Source organism: Phaethon lepturus, unplaced genomic scaffold, assembly GCF_000687285.1.
Source record: "Phaethon lepturus isolate BGI_N335 unplaced genomic scaffold, ASM68728v1 scaffold45250, whole genome shotgun sequence".
Lineage (NCBI taxonomy): Eukaryota > Metazoa > Chordata > Aves > Phaethontiformes > Phaethontidae > Phaethon > Phaethon lepturus.
In genome coordinates this window covers 5,404-31,080 of record NW_010512029.1, presented here as the reverse complement: position 1 = coordinate 31,080, position 25,677 = coordinate 5,404, and the positions used below count along the sequence as shown (strand labels likewise).

The following is a 25,677-nucleotide window of genomic DNA, read 5'->3' as shown; positions in this document are numbered from 1 at the left end:
GCGGCCGCCCCGCCGCCTCTGCCCGCAGCTCCAGCCGTGCCCGCCATGCGAGAGCGATGAGAGCAGCTCCTCCAGACGCAGCCCGGCAATGGAGGATGATTTATTCCAGCTGAGACAGCTGCCGTGAGTAGCACCGACCGGGGAGCGGGGATGCGCAGGATTGCTTCTAAACGGGCTGCAGGGATATCGTGAATCCTGGTGATTTTTAGGGGAATTATTTCTGAGAAGTGTCTTAGGCCCCGGGAAGCAGGCCATTTTTCTTGTATAGCTGCCTGGGTTCAGCATGCAGGGATACATTTGTTATAGAAATTCACTCAATTTTTATATTTTGCATGAACTTGATGGTGGTAGAAATAAGGAGGGGTGGCATAAAACCGTGGAGGTACCAAAAGATTTTTTGAGAGGAAACGTTACTATTGCAATTTGCAAGGTGGATTGCATCTGTAAATAACGTTGTGCCAGGGAAGGCATCTTCCTCAGCTTCCTCCTCCGTGCCGCGAACTGCTTGCAGATCAGAACCTCTTTTGCAAAGGTGTGTTTGCAGTGAGTAATCATCGACATTTCCTAACTGTATGTTTTGGAGAAGCAAACATTGCTGCACAAGGAAAATGCTGTTATTTGTGAGGAACTCCTTGCTGTGGGGATGTGGTTGCTGGATCTGTGCAAAAAGGTGATAAAAGCATTGCTGCCTTTTAACACCAGTGTTTCGTTTCCTTTTCATGAATGCAAAATGTTTCCTTTAAAAACAAGTGCATTTCTCCTAATGCTCCATTATCAGGTGCTTTGAAAGATGTTCCTATTTATAAATCATTAACTCTGCAAGGCAGGGAATAAATGCCTAAAGTTGATTTTAAATATTAATGAGCTCATGTCAATGACAGAGCAAACTGTCCCATAACATTCCTAATAAGTTGGGAAAATGGACACGAACTCCAGTTATTTTCAAATACTTATTTGGGATGCATTCAGCTTGTCGGTAAAAAGAATAAGACATGATTTCATTAGGCCATTTTTCCCTAATTTTCTTTTTAAAAACAAGATAGAGAAAAATGTTCTAAAGTACCTTTCAATATAGGTGTAATTAGACTTATTCAGCGCTGCGGGATCTTGCAAACAAATGCAGCTCTCTGAGATGTCTCAGCTGTGAAGAATTTTGCGAGTATGGACCAGTAAATACCGCTGTGTGATTTTTTTTTCTTCATTTATGTCAATTTGTTTCATAGGTTCCTAAGTGATAAACATGGTTTTTTATTCCCTGTGATGAGGAATGTGGCCAGATAGCTCTCTACTTCAGATTGCCATTGAAGTATTTACAATTGTCAGATCAGTCACTGCCTTTGTATAGCATCTGGAACCATGGTCAGTGACCGAAATGGTCATTTCTGAAAGTCTACTTCAACAAATATTACAAAATAAGAAACAGTAATACAGGGATTTTGTGATCAGGTAGTTTAAAGTCAGGAGGGTTTTTATTGGTGTGTTTATTTTTCCTGTGGCTTTCTAGGACACTGAACAGTTACCAACATAGGTTGTATGAATGATTTTCAGTCACAATCCCATGGAGTAATGGCACTTCAGACCTCCTGAACTGGGGGAAGAGGTGCCCATATACTTCAATGAATTTTGCACCAGGCTTTGAGACTGCTGAAGTTATAGTAATAGTCTTCGTTTAAAAAATAAAAATATAAAAGTTTACTTCCTGTATAGTTAAACCAGGTGCTTGTAAAGCTTTTGTAAATAAGATGTGAAAGGTGCTTCAATATTAATTGCCCAAACAAACAGTGTTTGTTTGCTGAGAATATGTATTTTGTAGGTCATATGAGGATTATATCTTCAGTGACAATTTTAATGCGAGGGTAGTAATTACTTGTGTTTGTCCTATAGGGTCAGCAAAAGAAAATTCAAACAGAGATAGTTGTACTGAGGTTAAAAAAACATCAGATTAAGAAAATTTAAAATTTACTTTCTCAATGGAACTAAATATGAACCTGAATTCAGATGAGTTTCATTGTTTTGTCTTTTCTTATAACTGAGTGAAGGATCCTCTGCATACCCCAAATCAGAATGTGAGATAAGCCCTCGTTTCACTGCAGTCCATGTAGTTTTCTTGCCCATTTTGAAGCGACCTGGGGTTTTGTTCTATGTTCTTATGTTTAAGACCCTCAAATGTTATCATTCATGTTATCATACTGAAAACAAAATTTGTGACCCTGTTATTTGTCCACCAAGACTTAAAGGCCAGAGAAAATCTTTCAGTTTCCTGCTGCAGATGAGACCATTACTAAAGTAGTAAAAAGAATATTTGCCCCATACGGATCTTGCAATGCCCTGTTGACCTGAAAGAAAATCATCCCAAAACACCTCAACAGCCTGCAAATCAGGCTGTCCTAAAGTTGAGTGATAGCCTCACAAAGCAGTCATTGTACTTCTCTCTCTCTCCAGGTTACTGCCAGTGTAGCATTAGTGAGTATATGCAATTCCCCAGGTGGGCTGTGGTCAGGGAAATAATCTATGTGCCAGGACTGTGAGAAAATAAAAGGAAAAATATTTTGTATCCCTCTGCTTTATGTTCCTACCACAGTGAAGTCCTAAGCTGGACTGAATGGCTGGTCGTGGCCAGGACTCCTCTCTTCATCAAAAACCCCATGGGTGACTGAGATGCTCACTCCTCCATCCTCTTGTCCACCATTGGGCCAAAATCCATTTACAGGAGTTTTGTAGGTTGCCCATCACTTTGCCCTTATATTAACTATTGATTGTGTCATTGGCACTTGTAAGAGAAAGTAAGAGTTGGGTTTGTGCCAAATATGAAAAGTCTTTCAGATCACCTTTAGAAATGTCGTACATGCATGTCAGCATGCTGCAGCTGCAGTTGACAATGATGCTGATAGTTTTGTTTTGCTGACCCCTAAACCAGAGGATTAAACTGAAGTTCAAGAGGCTCTCTGCTAATCTTTACTGTAGAATTAAAATGTTCATGTATTGAAAATCAGAAGAGGTAGTAGCAAGACTCATTTAATCCATTTCCAAAAAACTATTTCACTTAAGTCCAAGAAATTGTCACTTCCCAAGATGAAAAATTTACACTGATGTTGCAGGTAAAGTGAAGGAGGCTTGAGGAATCTCTTAAATTAAATATGGTAGATCTGCTTCAAAATCTTTGTTTGGTCACAGGAAACTTAACCGATGGAAAATGGACCTCCTCTATATATGCACAAAGCATTGCACAAAATCGCTCCGACCAAAACGTGAAAGTTGTGTCAATTTAGCAAAGTTGTGTTTTCATGGCTTATTCTCTCCGTTGCCTTGCTGCAGGGATTAGACCATTATCTCTCAGCTAGTGCCAGAAATGATATAAAATACAGACAGCTATGAGCACGACACTCATGTGACAATCTTCATCTCATATGCCAGGGCTATAGCTGGCAGGCAGGTGCACTCTTCAGTCTTGCCTTGGACTTAATGAAAAAAGAAGTATCGTCTGATTCACTTTCTTATTCTGTCCCACCTTATTACCTAACAAACTCCAAAAATGTACAGATGGACCAAGTATTGGAAATAAAATAGTTTCTTAAAATACAGGTATTTAATAAATTATATAATATTAAGTACTTCAGTTTAAGATGAGAGATGAAAGCAATCATATTTATAGTCACAATCATCACCATAATGGAAAAAAATCAGTCAATTCACTGAATTATGAATCCTACTTCACTAAGTAGTGTTTAAAAATCTGACAAATTTCGGACTTCCGTTTCTCCTAAGACACAAAACAATTCTTATGAAAACAATGTGGAAGATTGAATTTGGGTTCTTCCTACAAAGACAAAGCACCTGAAATTCAGTGACACAGCTATGTCTAATTCACAATAAATGTCTAGGCACACAAAACATCATTATCATTAAATATATATAATTTTGTCATATTTTTATAACCTCTATGTTTTTATAACTTCATACATTAGCATGATAACACCCTATTTGTACAAAAATGATGACTATGTCACATAGCAATGTACTCTGCAGTTTTTCCAAAGCCAGTAGCAACCAAGAGGATACCGTATCTAAAAGCAGGTACAAATAAAAGTCACAGCATTCTCTATGAATGTGAAATGGAAACAGGAGGGTGGGGAGAAACCTGACTGCTGTTTGACCAAATAGGGCTTCAAGACTAACCAAACACAGCTTCAACCTGGAAAAGACCCGCCAAAGTACTAATCCTTGATTCTGTGTTCTTAGGGTGGTCAAGTTTCGCCGCACTGGGGAAAGTTCAAGGTCAGATGAGGATGTCATTTCAGGAGCACATGAAATTCAGATTGAGGGTGTTCGGACAGAACTAGAGCCTATTGAGCTAGAGGATGGAGCTGCAGTGCCAAAAGAATTTGCCAACCCAACTGATGGTGAGTAGGTTTCTTGTTTTCCTGTAAGGAGAAAGGTGAGACCTCTTCAGTCATGTTGCAACCAGGCTGAATACACTGTGTTTAGAGAAGTTAAAGATCCCCAGGTAAAAGAAGGAAACCATAACACAGGCAAATTATGTTACACCTGAAAGTCACGATTTAGCTACCTTGTTCTCTGAGGGATGTTTTATGTGTTTGTTTATATATTACCACTAATAGACCTTTTTAAGGAGTTGTGTATTCAGTTGTCACCACCTATTTCATGCAGGAGATTTGACGTAGTTTCCTTTAGAACTGATCGGTGCTCCTAAAACATCGCTAAATTTACTGGAGCAGATACACGTGGCTCACCTTCAAGGCTGAGCATGAAACCGCTGCAGTATTCCTGTCTCCTACTTGCCTAGAGGACAAGAGGGACAGAATGAAAGTGCATCCCAGCCTCTGCTTGCTGCCTAGCAGAGAAGTGCCGACTGCCCTGAAGGCAGTGTAGAAGATACGAGAAGTGTTGGTTTTGTCTTAGCACAAGTCATACTAAAATTTTGTAGGATGATTATTTTCCTGGGGACTTATTAACATATCGATGCAATAGGAAGCCAGAATACCATGGAGCGAGCTCAGTGAGTTTCTCAAAAGACTGAGCACATCAGTGTAAGTCTGCAGATGTATGTAGAATTTCAGTTGGCACATCGCCCAAAAAAGTGCAAGTGATGCAACATCCCAATATGCTGAGCTTCAGTGCCATCACACCAAATGCCTGGGTTGAAGTCACAAACTGAGGTCTTATGATATCTCTGCTTCATTTTATCAGTTAGATTTTGTTTGATTTCCTTTTGGTTTGTGTTTCTGTCTTTTGCTTTGTGAGGATATTGAACTCTTAGCTAGATAAAGCTTTCCTGTGGTGAATGTAGTTTTTAAACTGCTGGAAGTGTTAAAGCTTTGAGACTTGAATTGATTTAAACAACTTGATTATCAAAATGTATTTTTGCTTTATTTTTAATTTTACACTTGAGCAAAAGGAATTTGAGATATCTCAGCTTCTTCAGAAAGAACAAAACAATGAGGTCATGACAATGTGGGAGAAGCAAGAACCATCAGCTTTTTTAACAAAAGTTTGTTTTAAGATGTATGTGTCTTGGACAAATTCTTGATTCAAACAATCAAAGTTTGACTCTCCATGCTATAAGAATATTTTATTCTTATTAAGAATATTCTTCTGCACTTTCCATCTCTTGCATAGTATTGCAATGTGCTGTTGAACAGCTCATATACTTCTCACCAGAGGAAGCTGCAATTCAGTGGCTGGTGGAGTCATACCCAGGAGTAATAAGCTGAATATGTGCTGGAGTTACTGGTGCTATGCTGATTTACTTCTATATGAATAGAATATTCTAGGAATATTTAGAATTATTTTGGCTTTAGCATGATTCCTGAAGAACACAGAGATTTTCCTGAGCAGGAACTGTATAAAAGCTAGGTAGCATTCTGTTATATATTTTAGATTTCAGTAGATTACCCAGTTAATAAGTAATTGCATTCACAGAAAATGCTGTCTCAAGGGATGGCTCTTACTAAGAAAGGAGTACACTTCTGCACTAGAATTGTTTTCTTTCTAGATACTTTCATGGTGGAAGATGCGGTGGAAGCCATTGGATTTGGAAAGTTCCAGTGGAAGCTCTCTGTCATTACTGGATTAGCATGGGCAAGTAATTGTTACCAATGTTAACTGCATGATATCAGTTGGAGAATCTCAGTGATTTCAAATAATGTAGCCATTCTCTGCAGACAAAAAGTCTCTAAACAGAGAATTGTGCAATAAAGAAGGAATTTTACTTGAAGTGACAGCTGGACTCTTAACTTGTTCTGTGGGAGCAATGAATAACTGATTGATTTCTCTGTCTCTGAAGTTCTTATAAATCAGGGTTTGAAAAATCATTCTGATTCTCTACTTCAAATGCTTGTTTGAAATGGAAGGGGTACTAGGCTATTCCTACAGAAGCAGATCTCAGTTTTCATGCAGTGATTTTACCACATTCATCCCATTATCTACAATCTCTGTTCTCTGTATCAGTCAGTATTATTGTGATCTCAGTTTCAGGTGAACAGCAACCTGTAACTTCTAGTTTTAACCTTGATACCAAGAAGAGAAAGACAGGCTTTGTTTTCACTTTTCTGCTATTTCTGAAGCACTATGTTGCATCTGCTGTGGTATATTATAGGGTAATGATATCTGGAGCCTTTATTTACCAGCTTTCGTCTATGTATAAGGTTACAATCTGCCATGGTTTAGATCCTAAGTCAGTAGTGGAGTTTGGCCTGCAGATGATCTATCAATATATTTGATACAAAGTCCAGAAGTAGTGTATAAGGGAGGAAGGGAGTAAGTTATAAGGTAGTAAACAGTTCTGATTGATTGAGTCTGTGTATAAAGGAGTTGAAAGCTCATCCCTGTAACAGGCAATATGGAAGTGAATGAACCTGCGTGACTGACCAGACAAGCCTCCTCGAAGTCACCCACCATAGCTTTTGATTTGGCTCTTTGAATCCTCTCTGCCAGTGTTACTAAACACTATGACAATCAGAGATTTATTTAAAAGTGCAACTGTTGCTTTTTTTCTCCACACTGTGTACATCCACTGTACCTTGCAAACATAACCATTTTGTTTCACCTACAGAGTGGGAACGCACAGAGCAGAAACAAGGTTAATTTCAAGAAGCTATATTATTATCTGCTATGTCAATCTAATTTTCAGGCAGTTATTTATTTTTGTTTCTTTTTTACCCTTCTAGATGGCAGATGCTATGGAAATGATGATTTTAAGTATCCTAGCTCCTCAGCTTCATTGTGAGTGGCGATTACCAAGCTGGCAGGTTGCATTGCTCACATCGGTAGGAAAAATAACTGACAGCTCCTGTATTCTGTAAGGTTTTTCCACTCATTGTTATTCAGACATTATACTTTATATCCCAAGGTTAAATCTGTTCGTGGCCTTTGCAAATTGCCTTTGGCTCCGAAGAATATAGGAGTCTTTTTAAAAGCGAGAGCTTGAGGAAATGAAACTCAGTGAGAACTGAGGAAATTTTGCAAGTTTCAGGTTCAAAGTTTCATGTGATTTCCAGGAAAATATATGACTTGACTGAGACTCATCCTAAAATTCAAACCATTTGATTAATTGAAAAAAAGGATTGGTAAATTTTTACTATCTTTCTTGAAAATCTTTCTCTCTTACTGCATTTAAGCTTGCTTGTACTTGAACAGACTGGGAGCCGTGAGAGAGAGCAAGCAATCTCTTTTCAAGGTTTTTCATCCAGTGATCTTTGCGAGCAGAGCTCTTATAATACCAACTCTAGGTATGGTGCTATGATGCAATGCCTTTAGGGATAAGAAAACTGGTTTTGGGACCCTTCTCTCAGCATATGCTATTGTTGTATGGCATGCACTTTAACTCCTACATTTCTTTTTCCTTTAGCTTTTGGTGCCATTTGTGGTGTTGTGTAAATTGGTCAAAATGCTCAATAGATTTAAATCAGTTAAGATCACGTCCTTTCCCATACCTGCATGCAGACAGCCCATCTGAAGGAAGGTCTCATTCCTTCTTTCAGCTCAGGACAATTTTATCCTTGGTGAGCAAAATCAGAAGGAGAAGGGGTCAGTGGACATGAGACAAAAGCTTTGACAAACAGAACTGCTTCTTACCCCACTTATTGCTTGAGTATGCACTTCTTTCTCAGACAAAATTCCTATGGTTTTAATGCACTGATGGGGGAAATATGCTTTGGTTTTGCTCTTACTTTCATTGAGAAGGATTTCATTTCTCTCTCCATCTACAGAATAAACTATACTTTTTGATGTCACCTCTGAAAAAAAAGATTGTTTTTGTGAGTTATGAAAACCCTTCAGCAAAAAAAAAAAAAAAAGACCCAGAAACAAGACAATGATTCCCATTTAGTGGCAAATTGAGCTCTCCAGTCTTTTCTTATAATTTTTTTTTTTCCATTTATCAAAAGCTCAGAAATACTCAGCACTGGTCTAATTCAGTAGTTCACAAATTAACAGGTAAGATAAGGGTGATGTGATGACAAGTAGCCTGGCAGAGATTTGGTTTATTTATGTTGTGTTCAGATTCCTGACCTCAAGAAGAGCAAGGCAGCTACTGAAAATGGGCCTACCACAGGAAGAAGCTGAGAGACCTTGGCTTGAACAGTCTGCTGACACTCATCCCCATTCCTGGGCAATAGCGAATTCCCTTTCAAATCAGTGGACATGAAGTTAGGCTAATGCTGAGTGACTTTTGAAAAATCCTACTATATGAATGATTATCTTTAACAGTCTCTACTGAGAGACTGTAGTTTCTCTACTGAGCAACTGTACCCAGAAAACCTGGACATTTTGCTCTGTTGTTAGAGCTGAAATCTTCTAGTTTCATTGTGAAGTTGTGTCCTCTTTGCTGTCATGTGGAAATTTTCACTTGTCTTGTTAAGGGGAAGATTTTTTTCTGGTGTTTCACAGGTGGTGTTTGTGGGAATGATGTCCAGCTCCACCCTTTGGGGAAACATTTCAGACCAGTACGGGAGAAAAACAGTAAGTCTTCAGCTCCTACTGGAATCTATTCTAGTAATTCTACAGTGTGGGTGTTTCAGTGCATGATGTTCACAAGTGTCATAGTCCACATGTATGAAGCAGAATTAAGCAGAGCCAGAATTGACCTCCCATGAAATAAAAGGAGTTTGAAGCTCTACTTTACATTTCGTTAATTTGTGTTACAGCAGAGACTTTCTTTTCTTCCTGCTTGTTTGTTAAATACAGGGCCTAAAGATCAGTGTGTTGTGGACACTCTACTATGGGATCCTCAGTGGTTTTGCACCAGTGTATAGCTGGATCTTGGTGCTGAGGGGCCTGGTGGGCTTTGGGATTGGAGGAGTGCCTCAGTCGTAAGTAAATATTCACAAGTCCAAACTTTCTCTTTTCTATTTATTTTTTTAAAAATGCTTATGTCAAATTGAAGACATGCCTGTGTTCAGTTGTCCCAAACCCATTTTTTTCTAAGTATTTTGGAACTAATATATTAAGCTCTGAGAAGGCTTTGAAGATACCTAACACATCACTGAGGTGAATCAGATTTACAGTGACTTCTATGTGAACAAGCTGCATCCCTCAATGTAGTATGTTCTATGCCTTAAGCCCTTTTAAGCTGCTCTCATTCCCCCAGGTAAACCATGGTGAAAATGAGAGGCCCAAAGAGCCCACCTAGAAGTGGGTAAAACACAACAGACAGCATTTTGTAGCTGTGCCTAAACACTGCGTTGCTAGATTGTATTGGTGGAGTCCGTGAGGGACAACATGGTTTTGCTGCAAGATAGGTCATGACCTAAACATTAGCATTTAGAGGCAGAGCCAGCTCCTGATTGTAAAACTTCAGATTATTGTTCAGGCAGAGCCTGAACTTTCACGTCTGAACCTGAATTGGAATTCCAAAACTACACAGCCCAAATCTGGAGCACTGAAGATATCTTGATGGCTCGGACACGTTTCTAATAAGAAAGGTGGATTTCTTATTACCACCAGGTAATATTTCTCCACCAGGATATTTCTCTATTACTGTGGCATTCCATTCATTGAAGAGGGGGATCTCTAAATTTTCCACTTGGAATGAATAACTGCTCTAGGCTTTTAATTATAAATGTAAAGGGAAGCATATAGCCATTCTCTCTCTGTGTAGTCTTTTATCCTTATTAATAATTGATATTTTGCCCCATGGAGGTGCTATTTTGGAGTAGTCAGAGTCTAACTGTGATTGATGGCTCATAGACTTCTTCACAAGTCAATATCCTGTCTTTTCTATTGCCATTCCCAGATAAAAGATTCAGAGCTGAGATGGAACATCACAGTATTATTAATTTCCTTTTAATGCTCTCCTGCCCACCTTAAGAAGCTGCACAAAAGTATAACGTGTATATAAAATAGGAAAGTCCTTAGCCTACTGTGTATTGACCAACGGTGAGGCAGCTTCTGCCTCTGCAGTTCCATCTGAGCACAACTGGAATGAGGCGGGAGACCAACACAGACAAAGCATCAGAGTTAATAATGCCTTGTACTGCAAACACATATTAATGATGTTCCACAGAGCCCCAGTGGAACAGCTACAGCACAGCTAGTGCCTGTTTACAGAGGGGCGGATAATGCACAAAGGCTATGTGACTTAATGAGAGACAAAGAAGAGCTGGTTACAGAACTCAGAGTGGATTCCATTGCTGCTGAGTCTGTTTCTTGTTCTAACTATAATAGTGATTCCTTTGACAGAGGAGTAAATATGTGTGAAGCAGGAAAAGTAGCTCCTTTCTAATAGCCTTAAGTGGGCTATGTAACTTCGGATATGAGTGGCTGAATTTCAATGGAATCACAAAGGTATCTTTATAATTCTATATTCAATAATGAGTATGAGAGAGAGATTTTTATGAAAGGTGCTATTAAAAAGAAAGCAACCAGCAATAGTAAATGAACTGGCTATAGCAGATATCCCTCTATCTATACGTATGTAGGAGCTGCACCTGATAAGCTGTGGCCTCCTCTGGGAATTTTCTGGAATTTTCTCTGAGTATGACTATTCATTCACAGTGCCAACATCCAGAAGATATGGAGTATTCCCTTAAGAAAACAGTTCTGTACAGCATTAATCAGCTCTTGTTCTCTGCTGCAATATATAGGGGACTGCTCTACATTTCATTACGTGATTTTACTTCCTTCTCCTCTTAATCACTGATTTAATATAATATTGTGTGCACCTCTATACTCCAATGAACTGAGTTCTGGGAAGCTACTCAGAGATCAATCCACCATTTGTCAAGTTAGCAGGAGTTTTGTCACAAACATCAAAGAAAGCCTAAGGAGTTTAGATGAGGATGAGTCAATGGAATGCAAACAGAGTAGGAGCAAAGAACAAGTCTTACCAGATGGTTTGAAGAAGACAAGAGAGCCTTGACTGGCTGCTGTCCCTTGCATTCATCCTTAGGAAATACTCACAGAGAAGCTGTACCATTACTCTTTGGCACAGTTATGAAACAAAGGCTCTGCAGAGTTAGATGATTTCTTTTTGAATTCCCACAATAAAAGAATGCAAATTATTTTATACCAGTAACAGGATCAGACCTCCAAAGTATTCACCTCTTGGAGAATTGAAACCTGGCAGAGTAGACTGATATGAAATTCTCTGAGCCAGTTGTAAAGCCCTGAAGAAATACTTTACCCAGCAAGAGTTTGTGTTGAGTGCTGATGGATCACACTGAAAATAACAGGCGTAATGCCTGTCCCAGACCAGAGCAGGGTTGTGAAAACATATGCATCAAGAACTGCTACATTTAGCTAACAGCTATAGGGTTACAAAATCACATGAACAGAGTGAATTCTGTCCTCCATTGCAATGATGAACTAAAGGGGTTTTGTTCTGATGTAGAAAGGGGAGTCTGAGCGAGTGTCCACAGCCTTGCTGACTCTGAGGGCTAGGAAGGGTTTTGCGTTACTACTATGGGTTTGGCAATTTTGATAAAAGGCAAACGAAATGTTTGAACCTCTCTCATTGTGCTAACGTGGTGTTTTTCTCAATGTGCTAACATGACATTTTTCTCGATGTTCACTCTTTACAGGGTAACCTTATATGCTGAATTCCTTCCAATGAAAGCCAGAGCAAAATGCATTTTATTAATAGAGGTGAGCAGTGTAGCTATGCATACTGGTCCCTAGAGGGACAAATTCTGCTGCTGGTTACATCCATTCAGTCCTGCTGACTAGACATTTCGTACATAGCTGCAGTAAATGCAGGGCTAAATTCAGCTCCCCATATTCAGCCCAAATGTATCAAAGTCACAGAAAGCAGAATTTTGCCCTATAAATACTTTAAGAGAAAATTCTCAGCCCTTTAATGGGTGGTTGAAGGGTCAGAGAACAGTACTATTACTTGTCTGCATCAGTCAGTTTGGAAGGAGCATCCTTGTGGAAAACCTCACCAAACTGAAACAGCTTCTCAGTGGAAAACCAGTCTTCTAAGATATCTGCTGGCTAGTCCTACATTCACTTGATTAATCTTTTGTAAATAGAGTTCAGTAGATGAATTACTCCTTTCTGTGTCACTTTTGTTCTACCACAGTTTGGCTGCCTCTGAGCAACCCTGGGTTAGAAATATATTCTGAGTGTTAAATAATGAGCTAAGTGGTTTCATAATCTAAAGGAGAATAATCCTGCATGGGTAGCATATGCAAGAGGGTGCCAGCTCTGTTATTTGCTAAGAAGGTATCAATTCCTTCTTTCATCTACAGGCCAAACTCTGTGGCTTTGGTAGCTTGGTTTTGGTAAGGAAAACAAATACCATAAATTTCATAGTGGTAGCTGGGAATGATACTCATAGACACATACATTAATGGTCATTTTGCTTAAGAAACAGCATGTGATGAGTCTATTCCTCACAAGAAGCTACAAACATGAGTGTCTAGAGAAGGTCGATGCTAGGTTTTCAGAAATGAACATTTTAGCTTCCATGACATTTAAACAAATCCCCTTAAAATGTCTGGACTCTATTTCCATACAGTGGTACATGTTTGAAATGTCTCTGGCACTTCTCTCTCCAGCTGTCCCTAGAGAGCGAATCTTGGAATGTTACAAAGGAGGAGGCCTTAAGAGCACTCTTATTCTCATTTGTGACTGTTTCTTTTCCCTTTGGCAGGTCTTTTGGGCCATTGGGACTGTGTTTGAAGTCCTTCTAGCAGTGTTGGTGATGCCCACTCTTGGCTGGCGGTGGCTTCTCATTCTTTCTGCCCTCCCACTTTTGCTCTTCGCTGTCCTATGTTTTGTAGGTATTCTTTCAAAGACGAATATATGTTCCATCAATCTACCACTTCTCTACCTGATTCTATAACCTGAATGAAGGAAATTGTGACACTGTTGAGCTCTCTGTTCGTGTCTTCTCTGAAACATCTGAAATAATGACAAAAATGCTGTTGTTTCAACAGGGTGCTAGTAAAAACATTCCAGTGAGATCTGTGTTTATGTGACTGTAATTGCTGGAGGACAATGGTGGGCTGGAATTTTGTGAAACCAAATCAGGCCTGGAAACCTCTCCAATTTAATGAATTTATTTCAGCTAAGCTCAGTGGAACCAACATTTTATTAAAAGCTGTTGCTATTTCCCTGATTGCTCTTTAGATTTTTAAATTACTTTGTCAAAATTGTACCTTTTATTATTACTGCCCACTTAAAAAATCCACCCAAATCAGGGGTAAAATCTGCGTAGCGCGGGTCAGATTCTAAAATAAGACCTATATGAGTTAAACCTGAGCTTCAGTGCACTATTATTAGGTAATATATTTGCCAGTCACTCATATATCTCAAAGATATATGTCCTTGTCAGGTTGTTTAGTTAGATTGTTATTATTCCTAGGAATAAAAAACTGACATTGTTTTTCAGCGATACCTCAAGTTATACAGGTGCTAACATGCTCGTTTTTAAAAGGAGCTTAAAAATGCAAATTTTGGAATGCCTAGAGTATCTTGTGATCTGCCCTGGATGCTTTGCCTTTCCTACTGAGAAGGTGTAATGTAAAGAACCTGTAAAAATGCCTAACATTTCTCAAGAATAAAACTAAGGTAACAGAAGGGAAAGATTTTAGACTGGAGTTCTGACTTTATGGTGAAAGTGGGGTTTTGCAGTTTCTTAAAGCCTAAGGAGGAGTTTGACATTTGACAGAAAGATGGTTCTCTGAATCGATAAAAGGTTAGTTCTGTAATCCTTTCTTATGTGAGCAGTCTGCTTGAGTCGCTGAGATTTCCCACTGTAAGCCCACAAAGAAAATCCCCAGTTTGTTTATTGCTGTGTTTTTGACATCATTGTGCTTGTGATCTGCTTTGCTCTCTTAGTGGCTGCCAGAAAGTGCCAGGTATGATGTATTATCTGGAAATCAAGAAAAAGCAATTGCCACTTTAAAGCGGATAGCAACGGAAAATGGAGCTCCAATGCCTTTGGGAAAATTAATTATTTCCAGACAGGTATGTGCAGGTAACAGGCACATTACTAACGTGGGATACAATCAAACTGTGCTACATTCATATGTATTTTTATAAGCAAATAATCAATGTTAAGTTTAATTTTAATGTCTCAACCAGTAATAAAAAAATGAGAGATGATCCTATAAGCCTCTCTGACAGTGAGGAGTTAGTTTCTCATTTTTATTTACATGAAAATCCTGCAAGCGAAAAGGACCTTTAAAGTGGGCATTAATGTTATTTAACCTCACTCTAAGACCCCATTATTAAAGAAAATCAAACCTTGAGGCTACCAAAGAACTCACATCAGAATTCCCAGATCTGAACTCATGAGACAAGATGGAGTTTGACTCTTTAGCTGTACCTCATTTTTAAGCTAATCCTGATTTTCTGGAGTGGGAAAGCTGCAAGCTCCTATTCAGTCCTAATGCATGGAGTAATTCAGGCTGTTACTTCTGAGCTGCATATTACTGTATGAATTGCACTGGATGCTTTTTTATTTCAGCTTTATATGGCCAACTTTTCATCACCCCTGTCAACATATAAAGCAGCTCTGCATTTACAGAACAATGAGCAGACTTTTGTAAGAAAAGAAAGTTACAAAGTTAGCCAGCAAGGAAGGACAGCAGAGGGAGACTTCTAGATTTGAACAAGAGCAAAGCTGTAAAGCTAGGCAGGAGCCTGTTGGTAATGACAGCATCTTACTAATCAGAGGTGGAGGTTTGATTTTCTAAGGTCTAGATCAGTGAGGATTTGAGCTCCTGTGCATTTTGCAAATGCTTAGTTCAGTCATGGTAATTTTGATGGGCTGTGCAGGAGCACTCTCCAAGTTTTGTTTTCAGGGTGGGGTGGGAAAATACTTTTCCTTAACCACAAGCTTATGGGCTGAGCCCTCCACTCTCTCTAAGATCCACACAGTTTAAAAGGGGTCTGCTTGCAGGAGGGCTGCCTGTAGTTCCTCAGGACCTTACCCTAGATCAGAAGCCCTGAGGGGCTGCTCTGATTTACAGGAGCTGGCTGTGGGCCACATGAATCATATGCCACCTGTGGATTGGCAAAGTTCTGCTCTACCTCTTCCCAGCCCCACCTTGTTCTGACAGATCCTCACTTTCTCTGTGGAGGAGTAGTGTGCCCTGTGCATGAACTGGTTTTGATATCGTTACGTCCTAGAGAATTCCCCTTGGCAGAGGAATTCTTTACTTGGAGCCCAGCTCCAGTGTTGCTCCTGCAACCTGAATAGCCCTCAGCTGAAACCAGACGCTCATCCTGAGATACAGTACGTAGGACTGTGTATTGTATCATCCCGTGCCACTCTGCATCCTCCAGTCCAGGACCAGTGAGTGCCCTGATCATCTGACTTCTGCTTATTTTCAACAGGAAGACCGAGGAAAAATGAGGGACCTTTTTACGCCCCATTTTAGATGGACCACATTGTTACTCTGGTTTATATGGTAAGAGGAAATATAAATGGCTCAGTGCCAGCACAATTCTAAGTGGTTTCTAATGGAGGTGTTTTACAGTATCACTAAAATACAGCAACTTCCTCCTAAAAAAAAAAACCCAAAACAACAAAAAACCAGCCCCACCTCTCTTGATTTGTAATTTATTAAACCACCCAATCAGTGGCATTCTCAATCTAATTGTCCCTTCATTTTCTAAATGCTGATAGAAGGCAGTTTTGAGGCAGCACTTGATGGAAGTCCTCACACAGTAGGTTCAATTTTGATTCACGTTGTTTGCTATAGATTTGACCAGCTAAGACTTCCTCTCGTTTTCTTCCTTGCAGGTTTTCCAATGCTTTTTCATATTATGGGTTAGTTTTATTAACTACAGAGTTCTTCCAAGCAGGAGATGTCTGCAGCAGTGAGTATTAGTCCATCTTTTCTTTTTAAATATATCCTGTTAAGTGGTGGAATATCTTTTATTAGATGACCTTCTGCTGTTAGTTTGGAAAGGACTGTGGCTGCCAGCCTGAATTTTAAGGCATCCACGTAAAGGGTTACTTATTTTAGACGTTTTTGATAAACTGTTCCTTGTCTCCTGCACAATGCGGAGAGGTCCTGCAGTGTCTCTGAGCCCAAAATGAAAAACAGCAAGACAGCCTTCAAGGGAGACCTGTTAGAAAAGTATCTGTTCTTCTTGAGAAAGAAATGATTGAATAAATGTACATTTCCAGATTTGACAGGCCTAATTAGTTCTGAGATAGAGACAACTGCTGCTGCTGTGGAGCTCCCAGGTTCTCAAGTTGTGAAGACCTGCTGAGAAAAAAGATAATGTTGGGAAACCATTACCTTTTTTCCTGCAGATTTTTGTGTTAAAAAAAAAAAAAAAAAAGTGCTTTGACTGCATTAAGAAGAGGCTTGAAAAATTTCATTCCCCAGGGGACGCATGCTTGTATTCAGAACACTTGTGATTAGTGAAAACAGTCTGATAGTTGGAAAATTATAGAAAGAAGATGGGCAGTATTGAGAGAAGACAGAGATCCCAAGCTTCTACAACAGTCTATTAGCTATTTGAGAGAAAATGAGGGACTCTGGTTAGCCTCCACAAAGGAGCACGCATGCTTTAAAACTACTCGTTCTGACAAAGACACGGTATTATTCAGTCTTCTTGAACTATAGATTAAGTGTTAATATCCCAGTTTATGTAGGGAGAAACTGAACTATTGATGTCAATTCTGTTCATTGTCATGAGCCCTGGACTGGAAAATAACTAAGCCTGTACAACTGATAAGGAAGTGTAAGTTTTCATTCTGATTGTGATGGTTGCAGAGGTAAGACATCCTGCCACAAATAAGATTATAAACTGTTAATTCTCAGCTGTATCTTCCAGGTAGAACATACCTGCTGTGCAGCAGGATCTTTTCAGTACCTCCCTTCTATCAGTTTTAGCAGTAAGAGTGATAAGGACATATCAGCAGTAAAGGAAGGTAAGCAGAGAAGAAATTACTTATAATAAATTAAATGTTTGGGTTTTTTTCTTTTTCCTCCCACAGTATCCAGTAGAAGGAAAGAAGTTAAAGCAAAGTGCAGCCTGACCTGTGAGTATCTGACAGAGGAAGACTACACTGATCTCCTCTGGACAACCCTGTCTGAATTCCCTGGTAAGTGGCAATAAGAAGCACCAGTTCTTTTCACTCACAGTGGCTCAGTGTGATTGGAATGGGCTCTGGAACAAGCAATGAAGCGGGCTCTTGTGTCTGGCCTGATGCCAATGTATTTCATGCAGCACCAGAACTCCTTGCTTGGACTACTTGATATACGCAGTGCACGCAGTAACTGTAGCTCTCTTCGCTGCCCATGTGATCACTACAGATAAAATCATTAGTAATTGCTTTGTGAAGCTATAATGGTCCATCTGACTATGGATTCTATCCAAACAACTTATTAGGCATTCAGAGGAAGAGTAACAATTAAATCAAAGGGGCAGAATCACTTGAACTTTTATCCGTAAATGACTTTGCAGAACTATTTTAAAAGGATGGTGGTTATAGTGAATCAATGGAGAAACAGTTTCCTAAAGCTCTGTGTCCAGCCTCAGTCATGATTTTCAGTCAATTTTAGCAAATTTCAATGAACAGTTTGAGACAGGACAAGCAGGATAGTTAGTATGTGATAGCCATTGTTCCTTCAGATGTGGAAGATGATCTCTCAGTATTAATCTGTTTGAAATAATACTGTGAGGCAGCGGTCAAGTTATTTTCACTGTTCCAGATTATAGTTGCAGGGACAAATGCTCAAAGATAAGCCATTTTGTAGGTGAAAAGGTGTAAGTCTATGACTGGTAAATATGCATAGTCCCTCCCTAATGGGAAAACTGACCTGCATAACAGTCATTCTGGGGCGGATGTCAGTATACGGTGGACAAAAAAGAGAATATGTACTCTTGGACTGATGCTGTAGCTACAAGGAGTCATTTGATCCTGAGACACACTAAGGCAGGATTAAGAAATACTACAAGGATACCTCTGAATATGACACTGGCAGCTCTGATGCTTGAATAATCCCCACGCTCCCTGTAAGTCCGTTTTTAAAAGGATCTGGAAAAGTTGCATAACTCACATTAACACTGTGAGACTTATAGGGCTTGATCTATTTCCTTTATCAAACAGCAGGTGAGAAATAATTTGATGGTAGCATATAAATAACGCAATGGGAAGAAAATACTAAGTTCTAAAGAGCCCTTACATCTATCAGTAAGAAGATTAGCAAGGACCAAGGCTCAGAAGCTGAACAAAAGATATTCCAGTGAGACATAAGGCAGGCATTTTTAGCGTTTGCGTTGGTAAACATTGCAATAATTGGTGGTTAACAGGTGTCAGAGTTGATTGCTCACTCCTACGTCCGTGTGTAGCTCCTGAGTGTGTGGGCATGTGGATGTGTGGACCAGCAGGGCTGTGAACACGGAGCAAGACTCACCAGCTGGGACACAGACCTTCTGTTTTCACGTGGCACCAACGGCTGGGGGCAACCCATTCTACACCCCTGCCTGATACCTCTGCCAGCAAAGTATTTTAAAGAAAGAGACAACAAAATTTCATATCTATATAACCCAGCCTATATTAAAATCCAGCTGCTGCAGCTTCCACCTTTGCTCAATTCCCAACAGTAAACTTGTCTCCTTCTACAGGTGTGTTAGTAACGCTATGGATTATTGATCGGATAGGCCGCAAGAAAACCATGGCCCTGTCCTTTTTTGTCTTCTCCTTTTGCAGTCTTCTGCTGTTTCTCTGCGTTGGAAGGTAAGTAAAACACAGTGAACAACTGATATATCTGATTCGTCCATGTTCTCTCTTAATTATGGCAGGAGAACTGGAAGTGGTGGTTTGAAAAGCCATGAGATGGTTGTGCTCAGCTGGAGAAAGAATTAAGGATGTTGTTAGGTTTTCTCGCCAGAGTTTGGAAGGAAACTAAAAGAAGCAGGAGAGGAGAGATCCTTCACTATAATCTTGCGGACAGAACAATCCCAAGGGGGAAGTAAGAGCTTATGTCTGAGTTGGAGGTAACCACTGGACAATTTTTAAATCAGATCTGATGTCATGAGCCTCCGTAGCTGGTTCATGTACTGCTCTCTGCCATTCATTACCTGTGTTTCCCCAGGCTGACTGTAGCAGGGCAGTGCTTCACAGCCAAGCCCAGCCTCTCCCTCCCATTCAGGTGCTCTGACTGCTTCACTTGTCATGGGCTCTGTGTGGTCTAAGTGCTATGGCAGAGTTATGTGAGAAGCAATAGATGCTGACTGGCACAACCTCGAAGCTGTATCCAGCATGGCTGGTGGACCTTTATGCTGGTGTTACAGATACATGGGGCCCGACTTTCAAAAGAACTTGGGTTCACATTTTAGTATTGTGCGGTATCTGTCCTTCATGCAGGTTTTCCAAAGAACAAGTTGGTTGGCAGCTCTGCCCTTCAATCTTAATGGTATCAGATTTCCAGCTGAGCTCTGACTGCATCTGGCCTTCATGCCACATGCATGCGACAGTGTCTGTACCTTGGGGCTGACGAATAAGAAAATGACCTAACAGCCAGAGGAGAGCTGTCTGAATTTAAACCTTGCCAGGCACTGTACAAAACCTTATAGTACCGAAACCCTGTAATAAGAAGCCTTACAGAGTTGCAAATATCCAGGTGGTACATAGTAGGTTCATGTCTTTTAAACAGGAAACCCTCACTCTCATTTCCTTCTCATGTGTGCCATTTTTTTGTTAGCACCATTCATAATGTGGAATATATTTTTCTTATTTAGATAAGCCTAGGCATTCGCTGCTTGTTTCAATAGGCCACAGCTGTCAGTTAGAATGAATATACTTAGAAAACTGATGTGATTGTGGGAATGCAGATTGTTTGGCACCGTTGTTATATTAAAGGTCCAGAAAAGATACAAAGGTTTCATTAAAAAACAAAAGAAATCATTCTAACAATTTAGCATTTTTATTGCACTTGCCTCCACGTTAAACAAACAGATTGTACAGAGCAATCCCAAACACTGCTTTCCTTTTTATTCTCACAGAAATGTTCTTACTGTGCTGCTCTTCATTGCAAGAGCTTTTATTTCAGGAGGATTTCAGGCTGCTTATGTTTACACTCCTGAGGTAAGGAGGTTGGTTTTGTAATGAGAATATTTAAGGGGAGTGAGAACGTGGTGGGAAAGTCATTTTTATGACCTCTTCACAATGGAGCTTACCCCAGATATGAGTTGATGATCTCATTGTCTAACAGAACTTGCTGTAGTACCACTTACTAATTTCCATTGATTTAGGAGACTGGAGGGAAGAGAACTTCCCACTAGGGTTAATGGGCTGATGCTTTGTTCACAGGTTTATCCAACAGCCACACGTGCTTTGGGCCTGGGAACATGCAGTGGAATGGCCAGAGTGGGAGCTCTCATAACCCCATTCATTGCACAGGTAAAATCCCTTCTCCTGAGACTGAAGGCACAGGAGGGCAATGGAGAACCTGCTTTTCTGCTGTAAGGGCCAAACCAAAGGCAATCTGTGTGTTGTGTTGAAAGAGGGTTGTGGCTGCCTGTTCCTCGAGGAGAGTTCAGGTTCACCTCTGAATTTACCTCTTGCTCCAGAGGCCCATATGATGGGGGATAAATAACCAAGAAGCAGGCTGCTGAATGGATGTAAGGGCACCTTGGAAGCCACCATCTGGAGATGGGATTTGTGAGAGGCAGGGAGTTTCTGTGCATGGTGCAATGCCACCTTTCTTCTGAGATCCCAGGCTGAGGTCCTGGAGGACATAAACCTTAAGGGTATGTGGAAGGACTTAGGCAGGGAGGTTAGGGGAGCCAGGCTCTGCAGGGACAGGACTCAGAAGACTGTGTCAGAAGCAGTGACTCTGCAGAGGGCTAGGTAGAAAACTTGTGATTTGCTTCAGTCCTGTCTAATACATAAGAGCAGCAGCACCTTGTGGCACTTGTAATCCAGGCTGTTTTGTCAATGTTTAACAGCTGTGTGTCATCATTGAGGAAAGAAAGTATGCAGCAGTGCATGTTAAACATCTAGTATTAATATTTATTTCTGTGATAAGGCTCAGGGATGATATTTTGTATTTTCTGCCTTTTTTCTGCAGGTGATGTTGGAATCTTCAGTCTATTTAACACTGGTGGTTTACAGTGGATGTTGCCTGCTGGCCGCTGTGGCTTCCTGCTTCTTGCCCATTGAAACAAAAGGTCGTGGCTTACAGGAGTCCAGCCACAGAGAGTGGGGACAGGAGATGGTTGGGAGAGGATCTCACTCCCCAGGGGTCACCAGGTCAAACTCTGGATCGCAGGAATGATGGGACATGAAAACCTTCTGAAAGAACGAATGATAGATCTCTCTCACAAAAAGTCCAACCCTGAAGCAACCCCAGAAAGCCAACCATACTGTCACTGCCAATGTCATGTGTCAAACTGCAGGAACTTTTGGGTTGAACCTAAGCAAATTGTGTCTCTGCTGCTCTTTGCTCACACTCATAAAAACTTTACTTCTGTACTGAGAGGCATTTGATCGAGATATCATCTGAAGGTTAGCAGGAAGGGTTTTTCTGAAGTCTGTTGTGTTTGCATGGTCAGCTATTGAGCTTAAAACGTCCCGTGCCAAGCAAATACCTAACTGAATGCAACTTGGTATAAGCTGTAATTAACATAATGTACTCTCAATGCCTAAAAACAAAAGATTAGTATTTATTGTGTACCTGGCATAGCACACGGTGGATTCCATACAGTACAGAGTAATTTTTATGAATTAGATGCCTGCCTTGCGCTTTTTAGCCATCAACAACAACAAGATGTGGTAATGACAAATCAACCAATGCTTTCTAGTTCCCTTGCTTAAGGGGTCTGTTCCTTGAGAATTAACAGGCACTGATTGCTTGGAAACGATTTTCTGAACGTTTCTCCACCCAAGGCAGGTAGTTTGAGTCAGTGAGGAGTGGTATTTGTTGCAGAGATGGAACCTTATATAAGAAATGTAAATCCTCGTGGTTTGGAGCAGAATTTGACGTTTCTAACATTGCTGGAATCATTGAGCACTCTGTCTGCTGCTTGGTGAAGACTGCTTCAGCTGTACTGGTGTCTCTTTGTGTGTGGAGGTGCACGCTGTGGTTTTTCTGCATGGGTCCAGGTATGTTTCTGCTCAATTTGCCTAAGTATGTTCTCGCGGTGGTGTAGCCAAAACCTTTGATAAAAATGCCTCGGTCTGAACAGCTGCATGTAGCAGTTTGGATGGAGCTGCTTTCAGGTGTCTCCCAACAGAAGCTGGCCTCCTGACAGCTGGGCAGAACTTTTCGATAGCTGCTAACTGTAAACTGACTGTAACGTCAAGCTGGTGACAAAGGAATGTAGCTGGCATCATGTCATAAACAAACAAAAATCATGGGAAGAGCTGAACTGCAATCATCCTTAGATGAGGAACTTCACTCCTTCATATGTTGCTCCTCGAGGCTGATGATTCTGCTCTTGTCAGAGAATGTAACGGAGTTCAGGTGAGGATAAGTTTGTCTTGTTTGTCAGAAATCTGTCGCTATGCAGGAAGTCAGATTTCAGAGTCTGTGAATGTGCAGCAAGGAAATGCATAAGGAAGCTGAGACATGTCTCACCGGTGTCTCAGTTTATTTTCAGGATTCCAGACTATGGAACACACAACCAAATGTAAGTGAGATGGACTAAATGCTCATCACTAGGCTGTGGGAAGCAATACATTTTTATAGTATGTGTGGTCAGTTGTCTCACGTAAATGTAGGTAAGTGTGAAACAAATTTTTGCACAGTAGAATATTTTAAGTGTTCTGGGAACCAAGCCCCTTTTCTGTGGGGCAAGAAGAGGTCACTGAGTCCATGTTTGGGTGCACTACAAACGAACACACTTGGGGTTCAGCTTTCACTTCGGGTTTTACAGCACTGTAGTGCCGTATAATGCTCCAAGCCATGGTAGGCTGTTTCTTTATAGCACTGAAGGAAAATTAGAAGTGGATAATTCCTTAAAGAAAGTGAGGAAACTCAGACTAATAGAAAAAGGCCAAAGAAGTTATTGATATTCTGTGTGTGGGTATCTTCTGCTGAGAAAAGTTAAAGTTTGACAAGGCACCAAAATGTCTGTCTGTTCATTTACCGCTCGATGGTGACCGCAGTGGAAGACTCCAGAAGTGGTTGGTCTGAACAGGCAAACTTTCCTTTTCACAGTAACATGAAAATGGAGATCAGCTCACAGGGGATCCCACTTTAGATGTGGCTGGTGACATAGAAACACGCTGTCTGTTCCAACAGCGGTTGCTCTGTGCTGGTTGGTTATCTCTGTCTCTGCTGTCTCTGTGTCCTGTCTGCTCAGTCTCCAGCGAGCTGAAGTTCCAGTCAGTCCCCAATTAATGGGCAGGGCTCTCGTGGCGCTGTCAACCAGTGCAAATAATTTGATTTTGCCTCCTTCTGTCAGGCTGTAGTTGCATAATTCTCCCTAATGCACTATGCAACCGGGGTAGCTGCGTGCTGCCTCAAAGTAGAGCGAGATGGACTCGTTTCCCTTGGGCTGTGCCTCTGAGGTGTGAGAGGGGGACAGGACACTGGCAGTGAGGAAGCAGTTCCTAGGTGGGTTTAGATCCGATACGAGACCTGCATGTGACCAGCGATCTGGAAAGCCTGCTTTGCCTTTGCCTAGGATGGACTGTTAACCCTTTTAATGACAGTTCTGGTTACCATCATCTTCATCCTGCTGGTTAAGGTACTTGAGAGCATGCCAGTCGCACCTGATGGCGCGCATCCGGATGCTTACGTGTCTCTCGCCACGTGGGCTTGCCATTAGCTGCGTTTACAGTTAGGTGTACACCCCAAAACCGAACAGCCTCTAGGAGAATTCGGCTGGGTGTAAGCCTGCATTAGAGGTGAGAAAGAATATAAGGTCCACGAAATCCACAGCCTGAAGGAGTGCCACCTTACAGCCTAGCTGCCAAGTTTGTTTGTCTGTTATTGAGCGCCTTTAGTTAAAACTCTGCTTTTCCAGTGTTAATGTTCATGTATCAGTTCACTTTTTTGAGTCAATATTCAACAGTTTTAAAGGATTGCATTGCAATGGCCTTCAAAGCATGCATTCGGTGTTTTAGGTGAAGTATATATATCTCATGAATTTGCACATATGTATACTTCAAATAAAATATTTCCCAGGTAAAGATTTATAAGTAATGAGAAACCTTTTGATGCTGTTGAGTAGCTCAGTTTTAACCTGTGACATTTACAGTATTTAAAAAAGAATTGAAGGCATTTTTGCTTTTCACTTTTTATGAATTCTGCATTGAAAATATACATAACCATATAACTGCCAAGATTGGTCCTGCTGAGACATCGTCGCGCTCTGGGTCTTTGACTTAAAGGCAGTGACGCCTAAAGCATGATCCAAAGCTCACCGAAGTCTGGGAGAATCTCGCATGGATATTGGTGGGCTCCGGATCAGCTAAATAGAGGAAGATGGGTAGGAGCCCGCCGCAGCTGATCCCACCTCCCTGGATCAGTGGGAGCCTATTGGGCACTGAAGGAGCAGAACTGAAGTTCAGCTTTTGCAGGTCCTTGCGTATTATTAATAAGGGAAGGACATTCTGGATTGTTCACTAAAAAACCTGAAGAACATTTGGGTTGATACACAATAGCCTATAAATAATCACAAGTCATATTTTGTTAATATGGCAACACCATTGATGTATATAATAAGCTTCCAAAGATTGTTTTACACACTGTCGAGTATTTTTCACTGATGAAGGAATTCCTATAGCTAGTTCATTTAAAACAATAAAGTGAGAGATAATTTTGAATTAAAATTGAGAGCAAACAGAATTGTGGGATTCAGAGATTTGCTAACTGTCCAATATATTAACGTGCAAAGCTGTTGTGGGAAAAATAGTTTTCCAAATGTGCTTTGATGGAATGATTTACTATTCCTAAATGCTTGCCGAAAGAACATTGAATGTTTTCCTGTGTTTGAATGTACAGTTTCTAAGCTGGACAAATTTTAATGTTTAAAAACTTTGTGTATATCAAGCTTGTTGTAAAATACGCTTTTGTTCCTATGTTACTGATGCGACATTGGATAGTTTAATTCCACACTAGATATTTTATGTTGAATAAATAAATAGTTTTTTCAGTAAAAATGCTGTTGGCTGTTCTATGGGACTTTTATGAAGGGTCAGTAACTTGACCATTTTTTTGTCTTGATGTTTGGGTATTTGGGATCAGCTGAGGCCACACAGCAGCACAGGATATGCAAGGGCTCAGTGCTTTGCAG

At 40.5% G+C, this 25,677-nt stretch overlaps 1 protein-coding gene across 1 annotated transcript; it reads left to right on the top strand.

The window, feature by feature from the left end:
• The first annotated feature begins 88 nt into the window (after positions 1-88).
• On the top strand, positions 89-22,265 carry SVOP (SV2 related protein homolog (rat)). Its single transcript, XM_010285566.1, has 16 exons — positions 89-123; positions 4,240-4,400; positions 6,014-6,099; positions 7,188-7,286; positions 8,908-8,979; positions 9,205-9,329; positions 12,039-12,102; positions 13,112-13,237; positions 14,302-14,430; positions 15,805-15,878; positions 16,214-16,290; positions 17,423-17,530; positions 19,057-19,168; positions 20,437-20,518; positions 20,744-20,833; positions 21,504-22,265. Exons 1-16 carry the CDS (start codon positions 89-91, stop codon positions 21,708-21,710), a joined length of 1,647 nt encoding a protein of 548 aa, XP_010283868.1. The 3' UTR covers positions 21,711-22,265.
• The last annotated feature ends 3,412 nt before the right edge of the window (positions 22,266-25,677 follow it).

What these genes read in the sequence shown, in the direction of transcription:
- SVOP (XM_010285566.1), top strand. Translation starts at nt 89, where the DNA reads ATGGAGGATGATTTATTCCAGCTGAGACAGCTGCC. An exon ending in TCTTCGCTGTCCTATGTTTT is followed by an intron (nt 13,238 to 14,301) that starts GTAGGTATTCTT and finishes TTGCTCTCTTAG; the next exon opens with TGGCTGCCAGAAAGTGCCAG. An exon ending in TAACCCCATTCATTGCACAG is followed by an intron (nt 20,834 to 21,503) that starts GTAAAATCCCTT and finishes TTTTTTCTGCAG; the next exon opens with GTGATGTTGGAATCTTCAGT.